Here is a 15,539-nt window from a genome sequence, read left to right as displayed (position 1 = left end):
TCCTTAATGTAAATATATATTTAACAATTTAAAAAAATAATATTAAAGCTAACATTAAAAATTGAACGTGTGTTGTCGATTTTATCATCTTTTTAGCCGAAAAGAAAAATGTAAAATTCTCTATAATAAACATGTAGGGGTCCATCCCTTTGAGAAAAATCTTCTTCTTTCACCGTCAGCAATTGGCCCAAATCCAACCCAAAATTCATCTTCTTTCTTCGCTTAGTAAATAATCGTAATCGAAAGGTAAAAGTCTACACAGTTCCAAAATTCAGAAAATATCCGTAATTTTTATCCCAAATTTGGAGTAAAATTAAAATTAAGTTGAAACCCAATAATGCTTACAGCTTAAGGAAAAGTCGTCGACATTGATAGTTTGTACGCGTCCCATTCGGCTTTATATACATAGCGGAGCAGTTTCACTTTTGTGCTTTTTCTATCTAACACATCTTCCTATTTTTCTTTGGTACTTCGTCATCATCTTTGTCTTTGATCTCCCTTTTTTTAATATTTAAAAAATAAAGAGAAATATTTTTGCTTAATCCAAAATACTACCAAGTTTGGTTTAATTATTCTCATATTATAAACTTCGTTTTTTTTTTGTGTGTGGTTTTAGGTAAGGGATAATTCATACAGATATTGAAGATCTGAATCTAGTCTATTGATGGATTCTTTCTTCAGCAAAGGTTTCAAAGCTGCTAAATGGTAACCCCTCAATTTCCCCTCTTTTTGCTATTTTTTTCCTGTTTTTTGTTTTGGAATTGTATGAATTTTTTTGTTAAGGTACTTATGATGTAAATTTGACAAACTTGAAATAATGGGGTTTTGAAATTTCCATTTTTTAAGAAAATTTGGGAGAAAAATGATGTCTTTCCAATTCTTGTACCAATAATTTTGCTGATTTTATTTTACTAATTATTTTGCAGTAAAACCCTATTGAAATTGACGATTCCTCGTATCAAACTACTAAGGAATCGTAGGGAGATGCAGCTGAGGCAGATGAGAAAAGAAATTGCTAAGCTACTAGAGACTGGTCAGGAAGCTACTGCTCGGATTCGGGTATATACTGAAACTTATTTTCTGGTGCTGATGTAATTTATGCAAACGTGTGAGTTTGTTGCATTTAAATACTGAAAGGTCATATTTGTTTTGGTAGATGGTTTGTCGCATATTGAGCTTGATTCTGATGTTTTCTTATTTAGGTAGAGCATATAATAAGAGAAGAGAAAATGATGGCAGCACAGGAGATAGTCGAGCTATTCTGCGAGCTTATATCTGTTCGTCTTCCAATTATCGAAGCACAAAGGTAGCGTGATACTCCCTTGTGTTAATGTTTTTGAGATTCGATGTTGTGTGTATATTGATGTTTTTGAGATTCGATGTTGTGTGTATATTGATGTTTTTGAGATATTCTATATTGTGGACACAATTGCAGTATCCTAAGTTGTTTCTTCAGTTTATAGATGAGCAACTGAATATGCTTACATTAGATCTTAGGATTAAGAATATACCGGTGAACGGTAAAAAATATAAGAGGGTTCCTATATGATGCATTAGATGATCACCTGTTGTGCTTTGTCAAAGAGTGCATATAAAACAGTTAATATTTGTTTTTCTTGGTTATATAATTTGTTTCACACATTTTCAGATGTTAAATCCCAGTTGTGAGGTTGACCTACCTGTAGTATTGCATTTTAGTCAACTTATGCTGGTCTTGTGTATTTTTGCAGCGGTAAGAGCCCTTTAACTTTACTCGAGCTGCAAATATGTCATTAAATTGGGTTACACCTGATATAAAGATTAGAAGAAAATTAGCTGACTGAAGTTTAATTATAATTGTAATGGTATAGGAGATCAAATCTTCCTCTCCATCTCCGTTGCTTGCCTCTCGCGTTCTCCATCTACTGCTGCTGCTGTTTTCAACATTTAGTTCCATATCTCCTTCAGCACCAAACTCTCAGATCTATTGTTGTCCACCCTAGCTATTCTTTACTTCTTTTGCGAGAATAATCTTCACTATATTGAAAACATGGAGCAACTTTGGTCCATTCCTAGAATCCTAGTCCTTTAATTTGCAACTTACATGTATTAAAAAAAGTGTTATCTAGTTTTAAAAGTAATGTAAATTCGCTTATCCAGGCTGTAGGTTGATTAAATGAAATTATGTGAATGTGTCCGAGCAGCACCATGTTTGGTCTTTCTACATTTGTAGTGAAGGAAGGATCTAGTACGGGTTAACTTTCTGCTGATATGACCAGTAAGTATGTAGGGAATACAGCTAACCAGCTCTTCTTGCTTATGTTATGGGAGGTGAAACCATAAAGAAGTTCAGTCATCTATGATAAGACCATAAACCTGGATCTCTAGTTCCTAGATGGAGCTAAAGCGTTTTATCTTTGATTTTTCTTCTTTTAAAAAGAAACAGAATCATGTGCTGGGTTTCTTTTTTATAATACATAACTTATACCTTTGTCCAGAAAAAAAAAACAGAATGATGAAGTATAATGGTGATGCTCCTACATTTTATCCTTGTTTTCATGCTATATTTGGAGAACTAGCACTTGTTAGCTAGAATGAAACTAATAAGTGGGACTTATGAACCTGAGCTCTCGTGTAATATTGTGGGGTTTCTTTCCAACTCTTAATGTTCTAGACCTCTAGTTAGATTTTGTTGAATGAATTTCTTAACTTGAATATTTGGATAAGAGCTGAAGCCCGAAAGGTTTTACAATGTCCAGGGAATGCCCTCTAGATCTGAAAGAAGCTATTTCAAGTGTATGTTTTGCTGCACCAAGATGTGCAGATCTTCCCGAACTGCTACAGGTTCAGATGCTGTTCGTCGGTAAATATGGGAAAGAATTCGTCGCTGCTGCTACAGAGCTCATGCCAGAATGTGGTGTCAACCGCCAGGTTACCTTTGTTGTCCTTTATGACATAGCTAAACCATAAAGAAGAACTGTTTCTTATTACTTAGTTTCTTCTTTCTCTCTTTTTTTGGGGATCTGACAGCTGATAGAGTTGCTATCTATTCGAGCACCTGCTCCTGATGCGAAATTGAAGCTGCTGAAGGAAATTGCAGAGGAGAATGAGCTAGATTGGGATCCAAGTACTTCTGAAAATGAGCTGTTGAAGTCACATGACGACTTACTGGTATAGTTTAGTCTTTACTGGCTTGATTTTGTTCTCTTCAATCTTCATGATCTTTTCCCTCTGCTGTGCAGAATGGCTCCACACAATTCGGTAGTGGGGCTAAGGTCCCTCTTCCCAAGGAAAGGTTTGATGAGTTGCAGCAACCTGCTTCAGAACAAGTCTCTGATAAACAAACAGAATCTGAGTCCGAATTTGACTCGTTAGATTTTCCAGAAGTTCCTAAGCAGCCACTACGACCTAGCACCGGTGGAGTTTCAGTCCCCGAAATGTTTCCTTTCCCGGCCTCCGCTCTATCTGACTCCGATGAGGAGATAGCTAAGCCTTCTGAAGACGCGGAGATCAAATCTCACAAGCAAAATGTGGAGCGAGATGAAGTCTTGCAAGAGAAGGTAGTTTCAAAAGATTTAGGATCACCTGAAACTTTATCTGCACCTGAAGAGGAGAAACAGTTTTTGCCATTCATGGTCCCCCCGCCAAAATCATCTCCATTCTCATCAACACAAAGTACCACAACCAAAAGTACTCAACCCCCCTCTACTACAAAGACCAAAGTTGAGACAGACATAGATTTGCAGGATGTATTGGCTGCTGCCCAGGCAGCTGCTGAATCAGCTGAACGTGCAGCTGCTGCTGCTCGCTCAGCAGCTAGCCTTGCTCAGTTTAGAATCAGTGAGCTTACCAGGAAAAGGAGTGAAGAGGTGCCTGGAAGCCCCAGCGAGAACCCCTTTTATGCTGAGAAACAGGAACAGGAATCTCACATCCTAGAAAAGGCTCCCTTTGACCTCCAACATCAATTGTCAAACTCTGATGGTATCCCCAGTCCACTTCATGGCAGCCCATCGGAGCATCAGGTGTCAAATATTCCTTCATATAATGCAACAGTAGGTTTTGAGTCCTCCATGACTAATCATCATCCTGCTCAGGGAACTGCTCTTCACCAACCGCAGAGATTGCCGTCCCTGGACGATGAAACATATTATTCATATCTTAACTTGTTTACGGCAAATGGCTCTAATCCCAGTTCTCGTTCACAGTCATTCAAAGATAATATTAGGCCCAGCCATGATAAGTAAAGTGGATTTCTTTACCCCTTCTGCTGGCTCTGGTTTGTTTGCTGGTTGTGAGTTTTGAAGATTCTTTACCCCCTTTTGCATGTAGTACATTCAAACAATCCTTGTATATTAAAGAGTATGCAGTTCAAGAATTTGCATGTAAGAATTTACTTTGGAGTAAAAAATAACGAGGTACTTGATCAATATATTACTGAGTCTTCTTGTACTCTGATATTAAAGCCTTGGTGCGTTGCATGAAATTATCAGGATAACGAAAAAGAGCCCAAAACTTAGGTAAAGAGTTGCAGGACAAACTTTGCAAGTAGCCACTAGGGGTGTACAAAGAAAACTGATAAATCGCACCAAACCAAACCGATAATTTGAGTCAAACCGGGAAAAAAAATCCGATGTGGTTTGGTTTGATTTGGTTTGATATTGGAAAATAAAATCCGACCATAATTGATTTGGTTTGGTTTTAACTAAAAAAAGTCAAACCAAAATCAAACCAATCCGATAGTACATTTATATAATTTTTAAAAATATTTTATACATATAAATATTTATTGTAATGTAATTTATAAATATTTCTTGAACTTTTCACATTTTTATCTTTTAACGTATTATTTCAAGTTTAGACTCAACATTCTTGAATGGTAAATAAATTTTATAGCCCATAAATGTAGTAACTCAAACAAAGTTCAAATCAATACTAATGCTAACAAAAGAAATTCAATTCAATACTAGGAATAACGATAGTGTTGGATAATTTTACATTGGTTTATAATGAAAATGCATAATTAGTTTATCTTTTTCTTTAGTACTTAATTATGTTATTAATATTAGTACTTATTAGCTATACTTATTTTAGCATTATATAGTATTTTTAGATAATGTTAATTTTCATTATGGCTTATTAATTAGCAATATTTGTTTTATGTAATTTTATTATTTTATCTTTGTTATTGAATATTTTAGTATAATGCTATGACTTATCACATATTATTGTGTTAGTTTCTTGAAAAATACATTATATGGTTGTATTTTACTAGGACTTACGAAATATTTGGAGCACAAGTTACATATTTTATGCTATGAAAACTTTATCGGAAAAAAATCTGAAACCCGAAAAATCCGAGAATAAACGAAATTGAAAAACCCGACTTTGTTGATTTGGTTTATAAATTTAAAAACCCGACACCATTGGTTTGGTTTGATAATTAAAAAATCCGAACCAACCCGACATATGTACACCACTAGCCTATCACATATATTCTTTCATTTGCAATACTATTAGGTGCCCATTCTACTCAATTACTCCTATATATATTGCTTAGATAATACCCTTCAACCATATATTTGTTGATGCCATAAGAGAACATGAAGAGCTTTTATACTTTGATTGTAAAATACCAAAATCTTGTAAATAACTTTGTCAAATTGATTGCATTACCAATGTCACTGGAAACAAGACTCAGCTTAACAGCTTACTGTTTAGGACAATTTTACCGCATATAGCCACTACGCCTATGTTCAATTTGTCAGGGCATAGATTTAGAATTCCTGTCGGTACAAATTCGTATGCACAATGTAACAAATACAATTCATCGGCTTACAACAGGAGATTTTGATTAAATTTCACAAGAAAAACTTTCAAGATCAACAAAATTAGAGTTCCTAACAATTTGCTTGCCTTTTTACTTGGGTACAAGGGTCACCTTGGACCCGATAATTCAACTGCGTGTAAATTCTCCGTTGAGTCAACAATCCAATCGGAACCAGGATGTGGTGCGAGTTCCACCTCCTGGCGGAGAACTTCTACCTTCTGCCACTCATCCCATCTTTCAGCCAAGCCATCACCTTCAAGCATTCTCACCACTTCCGACATCTTGGGCCGATCCATTGGGCTGCTTTGCGTACAAAGCAATGCTACCTGGATCAGCTGCTCCACCTCAGCCTCCACATATTTGTTCTGAAGATCAGGGTCAACCAGCATTTCCAGTTTCTTCTCTTTAAGGAGTCCTTTGACCTGAAAACAAGGACCTCAGCAACATTAGTTTGAAGTCCAGATCATAGACATAAAGATTCCAGCTAAAGGCGAAAAGGTTTATTGGAAAGATAAAGAAAGAGCACATTATTGTACTCGTGTCATGTTCACTTAAAGCAGACATGACTACGTACCCAGTCGAGCAACATGACATCATCATCATTCGCAAGCCGAGCAAGATCGAAAGCCCTCTGGCCAGTGATTAGCTCCAGAAGCATGATCCCATACCCAAAAACATCAGTCTTTTCGGACGACTTCCCAGTGGAAAGGTATTCTGGAGCTATATGCCCAATTGTTCCGCGCACAGCCGTAGTAACGTGTGTATCCTTGTAATCCATAAGTTTAGCCAAACCAAAGTCTCCAACAACAGCCTCAAATTCTTCATCTAGCAATATATTCGCAGCCTTCACATCACGATGGATAATCTTAGGGTCACAATGATCATGCAAATATGATAATCCCCTCGCAGATCCCAGAGCAATGCGTTTTCGTGTTGGCCAATCAAGTGGTGGTTCAGATGGTGGCCGTTCTACAAAATAAACAGTTTTTTCAGAAGATGAATAATAACTACTATTTCCTGCCTTTTACCAAGTTACACGAATAGATCATAGAAGATTTACATTTTGTTAGAGAAAAGAAGTTACGGCAGATAAAACGTTGATCCTGCGAAAGATGTTCTTGGTCTATTACTTAACATACCCTTTCAGAACCAAAAAAGAAAACATCCACAGATACTACTCCCTCTGTTTCAATTTATGTGTCTAACTTTGCTTTTCTTGTCTGTGCCTTTCTATATTTAGTAACCCTTTAACTACAACATTCCACATGGTATAATTAACACCATAAGATTCAAGGGCATTTTGGTATATTACACACATCTTTAGTTTAAGACCACAAGATTTATAAGTTTTCCTTACTTCTCTTAAAATCCGATCCTAGTCAAACTAAGACACATAAATTGAAAGAATAATAGATTTCAGTAGGCATCACCTCTCAGGCATGATGCAACACTTCCATTGGCCATATAGGGGTAGACAAGCAGCCTTTCAGTTGGTGTCATACAGAAGCCACGCAGTCGTAGAAGATTTCTGTGCACTGCCATACTAATCATCTCAACTTCTGTTTGAAATTGCAACTCCCCTCCAGGGGTACGCTCCTCCTTTAGCCGTTTAACAGCCACCAATGTTCCATCTGCCAAGCGTCCTTTGTATACCTTACCAAATCCACCTCGACCCAGAATATTTTTATTGCTAAAACTATCAGTTGCAACTTGTAGCTCTCGGAGGGAGAACCTTTTCAGTTGACCTAAGTGAACTTCGGGATCCTCTTCAGCTGCAATAAAATTAAGCAAACATAGTAATATGGAGCTGAAAAAATATAGTAACATGCAAGAGAACAGACACACATGCAGAAGTAGGTAGGGAATTGTGGACTTGAGGTGGGACAGTGTGTAAGCTGCTAACCTGGTACATCAAAGAAATATTCTTGTGGTTTTCTACGGCGCCACCAGGCAAATGCAATGGCAGGAACAGCAAATAGTAGAGCAGCACCAGCAGCTACACCTCCGGCAATTGCTCCAGTTGCACCATTTCCTCCTGATGTTTCATTCAAAATATTTATACATCAGTTCGACAATTTCTCGTTTCAAGAACTGTTGCTTACTCCACTGGAATAAATTTGATTAATTTCCTTCATATTATCCACACTATCTTAACACACAACTTTGGCCCTTCAACATCTAAATCACTCCACACAAAAAAAGGCAAAAAATTGGATGTCATTCAGATCTAAATTCCAGGACAGATTTTACACAGCAAAGATCCTAAAATCTTCACAGAACCTAGCATAAATTTGATTAATTTAGTTCAACATTATCTGTGCCATTTTCAAAAAGGAAAAGGCGAAATACATAAACGGCCCCTTTAAGTTGTCCTCAACGATCAAACAAACACTTCAACTTGACCCATTTACTATTTAGACACTTCAAATGGCTATCAAGTGTATCAAGTAAAAACCCGAGTGCATCAGACCATATGCGTGAGTTACTGCATCAGACCATATGCGTGAGTTACACTTGCTAATGACGTGTCAAATGAACCAATTAAAGAACGACACGTGTAATTTGAATTAACAAAAAAAAATACATTTAAACAAAACAAAAATTATTTTTCCTTACTTTTAACCAAACCAGCGCTGCCCCCAACCCCCCCACCCAAAAAAACTCTTTTGATCTTCTTGCTTTCACCCATCAGCGTCCCCCATCCCCCTTCCCCAAATCCACCCTCGTCCCAAGTCCAGCAAATTAAACGTAGCTACTGTAATTGGCTACGCATTAGGAATAGGGGCGATGCGTAAGCTACGCTACTTTAAGCCCAATTTCAAAAATTGAAGAACGGAGGAGTTGAAGAATATAGCAGCTTTACTTGCTCAGATTTTTCAAATTCAATCTCAGTCGTTACTTCACCAAATGAGTTCCAACTTGAAATGAGAACTCTAATCAACACCGATATCAAACCCCAGTACCCAATTTTTACAAGCAACAACAAAATCAAAAGACCCCGTCGTAGTCTTCTTCGAATAGACTTCAAAATTTTCGAACCAAAGCCAAACGAATCAACTCCAATCGACCTAAATCCATAGATTCCGTTTCACAAAGAAAGTTTCAACAAAGGTTTCAAACACCCAATCAATTTCGACCTCCAATATTCAGATGGAAACAACCCAGCTTCTTCCACAATATTGGACAATGAAGAACGATGGAACACAAACTCGGATTTCAAGAGTTGTGTTGGGTTTCGAGGACTTCGTTCCAAATTTGAAGTCTAGAGCAATGGCAAGGATTAAATTCAGATCAATTCAGAATTTTAGCACCAGATAATGAAGAATAAAGATGCATAACAAAGCACTCGAGCAAATTTTTCTAATTTTTTCTGTAATTAATTAATTATTTAAATTTTCTGACTACTGAAGAAATGACTTCACGCACCCAAGACATTGTTAGCAAACACGCATATGCCGCATCAGCAACATGTGTTTACTTGATATACTTAATAGTCACTTGAAGTGCCTAAATGGTAAAGTGGTCAGTTGAGTTGAGGTGTATGTCTGTCTGATCGTTAAGGACAACTTAAATGGGCCGCTTATGTATTTTGCCAAAGGAAAAGTGTTGGCCCTATATCATCTTGAATCGCTTTCAAAACAGAAGCGCACAAAATTTGCATCCCTCACACAGATCAAAACTTTACTATAGAGCATGTTAAGCAGTAAGACCCTCATATATTCTATGTCAAATACCACAGATAGCAACATACAACCGATGCATATAGACCAAGGGAAAAAATGTATGAAGACACCAGACTGCTTAGAAACTTTAAATGTAGCCTCGCACATCCAGTTTTTCATTAAAATCAAGTAACCAAAATGCCTGATTAGCAAAGATGACTTTTGGCCTTTTTCCCCTTCTTCTGCCAGTATTGTTATAGCACAAATTCTAACTTGGATTGGGAAAACTATGAGAGGTAAGATGGAGAAACTATAACTGAAATCACCACACTCGAGCAAGCTAAAAAATGAAAACATTTATCCCGACACATTTAGAGAATTACCTGGAGCAGAAATTGGTGGTGGTGGAACAAATGGAGGGGGAGGAGAGAATGGAGGAGATCCCGGGCAAGGGCGTCCAGTTACAGGCCCACAAAGATCTAAATTATTTGCAAAACTGTAAATTCAAGTGAACTATGTTAGCAAATAGCAAAATTCTGAAACCACCAGTCAATTGGATACTGAACCACCTTTATGGAATATACCTGATAGGCGTGAATAGAGAGAAGGAACCATTATCTGGAACAGCACCCGAAAGACGATTGTTTGACAGGTCCCTGTACACAGATGAGACAAGAAAAGAGCATGAGTATATGCAGTGGAAGGAAAGGTCGATGAATGAAAAAAAAACAGAGAGAATGACTCCAAGTAATAGCCACAAAAGAGCTAGTGTACTTACAACACTTGAAGTGATGAGATATTAGTCAGTGACATCGGGATGGAACCAGTCAAACTGTTGTTGTTGAGCCGACTACCCTTGCCAAAAGATACAAAGGTATACAGGAATGAGCTTATTTTTGCTATAGTAAAATAATTGGAGAATAAAACATAAGTGAAGGCTGACACTAAAATCATCTTAATATGATATTTTAATGTGGATATGAAACATTAAGAAACTTCAAACCAAAACCAGTACTTCAGCTGGAAATGAAGTTCTCAGTTCAGAACCATAACAAAAAACCTCAAATATTTTCCCCCTGACAAACAAACACCATTTGGACTAAATTCTATCAGCCATCATTGGCAATACTGCAATAGTTCTATAGCCAGTGCCAAAATGCATTTATTGAGGTTACGAGCTGAGTCTGCATAATAACTCCAATTTGGAATACTTCTTAGGCAGTCCAGCCAAAAGAAGAAAAAAAAGTTTGTGGAGCATTAAGCAAGAGAAACTTGAGCAGTGAAAGATGCAGTATGAGGCGTAGGCTTCTAAACTTAAATTCTCCTTTAGAAAAGGATTACAATAAACAGAGAAAATAAACATCAACGATTAAAAGCTGCTTAATTTAATAATACCAGGAAATAGATCTCAAATATCAGCGGAAGCATAGGCCTCTAGACTTCTTTTCCTTCAGATAAGGATTACAACAAAGGGAGAAAATAAGACGACTGTATGTACAACATCTGCTTAATTTGAATGATATCAGGTCCATGTAGTCCTCAATTACCTTCTACCATCAAAACTTCGCGTGATACCTAATACTAATAGAGGTCATCTTATGTGAAACCTAGAAAAAATATCAGACTTTCTTTCATTTCTCGACATGCCAGCAAGAGTAGGTCATCCTTCATCCGTCTTGAGGCTGGATAGTTGATTTAATACATAGAAATTTGGCATCACAATATCCACAGAAATCAAAAGTAGGATAAAAGTACATACAGGAATCTCAATTTCGTCAGCTTGCCCAAAGAATCTGGGATGGGGCCGCTGAAGCTGTTCAAGTAGAGATCCAAGCTGACCAGATTAGTCAAATTTCCAAGATCACTCGGTATTGAACCACTTATGTTATTACTGTAAAGCTCCCTGTGAGAAGCAAACCAGAGATGAGTCAATATCATACTGATGACATCCCCCTAGGTTAATGGGTCAACCAAGATAATGATGCAGAATTCTCACATTCATCAAAAAGGGCACGACAGCTGATTTTCGGTGCATGCCACAGTTAAAAGTCAAGAAACGAGAAAGTACTAAGAGATTCAAGTTAACATTTATAACTATTTGCAATGTTTTTGTCATGGGGGAATTTTCTATCACAAGCATTTTGCTTGATATAAACCTTTGTACTTCCATGTGCAGCAAATGATTACCCTGTCACATTTTAAACAATCTTTGTAACTTATCAATCAGTTAATGTCTATACTTCTATTAACTTCAAAGTTCATCTGAACAGTGAGTTACATACACTTGGGAAATACATACTTAGTTACACGTACTGCATGAGCATCAAGCAAAAGAGCACATTACCTGAAGCATGAGTTAAAAATCACATAATGCCCAGCTTCACCTGGTGCACATGCATTTACTATCTCTATGAACTTCCATATAGTTGCAATTTCAAAAGATCACGGGTTACAATCAATAAGAGCTCCAAACAAGCAGTTTGGGACAGAATATGACTATACGTTCACAATTTAAGAGTGCAGAAACTAATATACCTTGAGCTCAAACGAACATCCATATTGTCAAACTTCAAAATTTCAAAATAAGCTTATTTACTTGTATAGAAAACTATGCTTAATTAAGTTGTTGATTCAAACACAAGGCTAAGATTATTAAGTTACATTTTCTTGGTGACTAACTGCATTAGCATCGAATGTATGACCAGAAAACTTCAGATTTTTTCCTCCAAGACATCATCAATCATCTAGCCACTTTTCCTCTTTATAGGTCAGGGTTTTACTTTATATTTTTAACGGGCTTGTTTTCTCTTGTTTGCTGTTTCCTATCCCATAAACCTAAATCAGGATTTCTGTTAATAGCAGTTACCTGGGAAAAGGAAAGGGCGAATAAAGAACTATCTGAGCGGAAGTTTGCTAGTCCAAATTAAGAGTGCTTAGGGTGCTGGGATATATAATGATATGTCTTAAACTGCATAACTTTTGGAGGATCCGGCACACATAGATTAGGATTGCAATGCTAATTAAGAGTTGGTCAAAAAGTCAATGACTTCTTATCTTTTGATAGGTAAATGTGCGACATAAATTTAAGTTCAACTGTAATATTTATCCAAGTGCTTAAAGCCACTTACTTTGCCACTTAAATTAATCCATTGCTAGTCTCAACCAAGTATCCAACTTTCCAAATTCATTAGTACGTAATTGTGACACAAACAAATTAAAATATTTGTTGTTCATGGAATACATCAACAAATATGGCATCGACAACAACACTCTCCAAGTGAAACGAGAGATGGAGAGGAGATATTTGTTGTTCTCTGCTTGCTTTGCCACTTCCAGCAGCTTTTTTTTACATACAAAAGTATTAATGCCAGCCATCCATGGCATTTCCATGCAACAAATTCAACAGATAAAATGCAAAATCTTCAACATTTGGAGAAACCAATACACCTAATGCCCATTTGCCAAGTCTAAATTTGTAAAGCAACACGAAAGTAGCAAACATAATTCACAAAAGTGAGACTTACAAGTATTGCAAATTCTTCAAAAGGCCAAGCTGTGGAACTAATTGACCAGATAAAGCAGCATTTCCTAAATCACTGGAAAAGTTGAATATATAACAAGTGTTATGGAACCACAAACTGAAATGTGATCTGCTCACCACCACAGGAAAGTGGAATTGCAAAATCCATGAAAGCGGAGGTAAAGCGAACAACAGATTCTTACACTCTTATAACACTGTTATCATTGTTGCAAGTAACATGAAACCATGTGCAAGGATTAACAAGGGTAGGATCCCAGCTCTGTAACACATTGTTAGGATCTTGTAAGTTGGTCCGTAGACTGTGCAATGCATCACCTGTTCGTGCATGCATTTAGGAAAAAATAGACAATATTTAATCCATCTAAGCGCACAACAAATATTTAATTTACTGACCGAACAAAGCAATTTATCAAGATTTTGGCCACCCAAAAAAAAAAGCAAATTGAATCACTAGAAATTATTCAAGCATGTACAAGAAATGATAAATGCACCAAGATTGAATAGCAATAATCACATATAAAAGAACTGAACTGCTTGCTACTATAACAAGGTAGGGAGCTCATTGCTTATCTTGCTTACCATTTTGGGAAAATTCAACAACTAACACATTAAGTCAAATTCAAAGTCCAATTTTGCACATCTTCATTTCATTTTCAAACAAATATTGACTTTCTAGCACCAAAAACTTCAACTTTTTTTGGAACTCATCTCACAAAATAGAACAACAAAGATAAACCTCAAAAATAACTAAAAAAGAGGATGGGCCCCACAAACCTTCCATGTTAGCAAAAATGAGCTTAAGAGGATGTACAACCAAGATTAGCCACACCACCATTGACACCAAAGCATCTTTCTTCATCACCTTCATCATCAAATAATACACATACAGATTTATCTGTATATATAAATGTTCTTTTACAAATCAAACAGCCAGCTCATTAAACAATCTCGTAGATCCAAGTAAAGCAAACTCAAAGAAGCCAGCATTTACCCAAAAATCCAAGAAAACCCTAGCCCTCATTACCATACCAAAATAGCTTCATAACACAACCAAGAAAATGACCCACAAAGCTCAAAATCCAAGAACCGATCTTTTGAAATAACCCACAAAAAAAAGACCAAATTTTTTCACTTTTTTTAGGATTTTGTAACCCCTTTACTCTGTACATGTGACCCTTTTTGTGTTTCTCAGTTCAGTTTGAGTTCTTCTACTTCTGATGAACCCCTTTTTTTTTAATCTGCTGCAACTTTCACATTTTGTACTGCTTTTGTTTTGTTTTTTTATTTCTTTTTGTTTCTCTCTCTACTGAGTAGTGTGTGTTGTGTGCCCGAGAGAGAGAAAAAGGTCAAAGAGAGAGAGAGAGATTATTATCGTCTCTTTTTGGGCGTGTTAAGCTGCCCGAACGGTGCTTTGCCCCATCTGCCCGAAACCTTAACTCCAAAACGGCTTCGCGCTATCTTTGACTCCTGTCAACTTTTGACAAATTTAAATTGTTAACTTTAATTTAGTGAGTTATTTTTCTTTTTAATCCGGTTTTTAACAAAATAAGTACGTATATTTTATAATTAAAATTAATTTAATTCTAACTTTTTGTTTATTTTAATTAAATAATTTATGTTTATATAACTCTATATAACTTGTTTTGAAGACATGTTTTAAATGCACTTTTATCTTTTATAAAATTCATATCTAATCAAATTGTATCACATCGTATAGGGCTCTATGAAATTAAAAAAAATACAAAATCACAAATAAAATTAATATATCTGTGAGCCTAGATCATTGATTCTTAATTTTTACTATCACAATCTAACATATTGTGGGATTGATAGAAATCATTCACCCTTGGTCGAAGTGTTTGAGTTTGACTTTGGGATTTAAGAGCATCCTATTATAGAAAGCTTCATCTTTTAATTATTTTTATGCGACCCAAATTTAAATTAATCGATATAGAAAATTTTAAATACTAAATAATTATTAAAAACCTTTAAAATATGTTAAAACGAGAAATACTAAAATAGATATTAGATATTAACTCAATTAAATTTAACTTAGAAATTTTTTTAGTCTCGATATCTTCGTCATGAACTCATGATTTTGTAACAATTTCTTTTATTTTTTAACATGACTTATCACAGATTAGCCTAAATCATTTTTTCCTAATTAAAAGAAAAAATGTGTTATTAAATTATTCTTTTGCTAAAACAAAAGGTAGGGTCTTCTGACTTTTACCATCATGTGAAATAAGTAGTTTTCTAACTTAATATTTCGCTTAAATTGATGTTGTATAGTTTTAATTTTATTTCAGTAAAGCAGCAAGAATTAATGAAGTTTTGACAAAATAGTTGGATAGCGTATTTTTTTTGTGACGTTTTTTTTATAATCACAAAATTATTCATTTATTTTTTGTATTTATATTATTACATCTCATATAAATATGTCATGATTAAGAAATTAGAAATCCTCATCATGGCTGAACTAAAGGATTATCCACTGACAATCATTTTATGAGACAAATACATTTGTTTT

The 15,539-nt window shown here is 35.8% G+C and overlaps 2 protein-coding genes across 2 annotated transcripts; one reads left to right on the top strand and one right to left on the bottom strand.

Moving 5' to 3' along the window:
- Positions 1–357: 357 nt before the first annotated feature.
- Positions 358–4,408, top strand: LOC104088390 (uncharacterized). Its single transcript, XM_009593050.4, has 7 exons — positions 358–466; positions 617–705; positions 927–1,059; positions 1,203–1,306; positions 2,739–2,910; positions 3,010–3,150; positions 3,222–4,408. Exons 2-7 carry the CDS (start codon positions 665–667, stop codon positions 4,221–4,223), a joined length of 1,593 nt encoding a protein of 530 aa, XP_009591345.1. The 5' UTR covers positions 358–466; positions 617–664; the 3' UTR covers positions 4,224–4,408.
- Positions 4,409–5,729: 1,321 nt separating this feature from the next.
- Positions 5,730–14,405, bottom strand: LOC104113430 (somatic embryogenesis receptor kinase 2). Its single transcript, XM_070200043.1, has 11 exons — positions 13,784–14,405; positions 13,192–13,324; positions 12,993–13,064; positions 11,228–11,371; positions 10,247–10,318; positions 10,053–10,124; positions 9,852–9,964; positions 7,710–7,841; positions 7,237–7,578; positions 6,381–6,775; positions 5,730–6,228 (listed from the first exon to the last, which is right to left on the bottom strand). The coding sequence occupies exons 1-11, from the start codon at positions 13,878–13,880 to the stop codon at positions 5,914–5,916; spliced, it is 1,887 nt and encodes a 628-aa protein (XP_070056144.1). The 5' UTR covers positions 13,881–14,405; the 3' UTR covers positions 5,730–5,913.
- Between the last annotated feature and the right edge of the window lie 1,134 nt (positions 14,406–15,539).

Source organism: Nicotiana tomentosiformis, chromosome 4, assembly GCF_000390325.3.
Source record: "Nicotiana tomentosiformis chromosome 4, ASM39032v3, whole genome shotgun sequence".
Classification (NCBI taxonomy): domain Eukaryota; kingdom Viridiplantae; phylum Streptophyta; class Magnoliopsida; order Solanales; family Solanaceae; genus Nicotiana; species Nicotiana tomentosiformis.
This window is presented reverse-complemented; position numbering and strand designations above follow the sequence as displayed.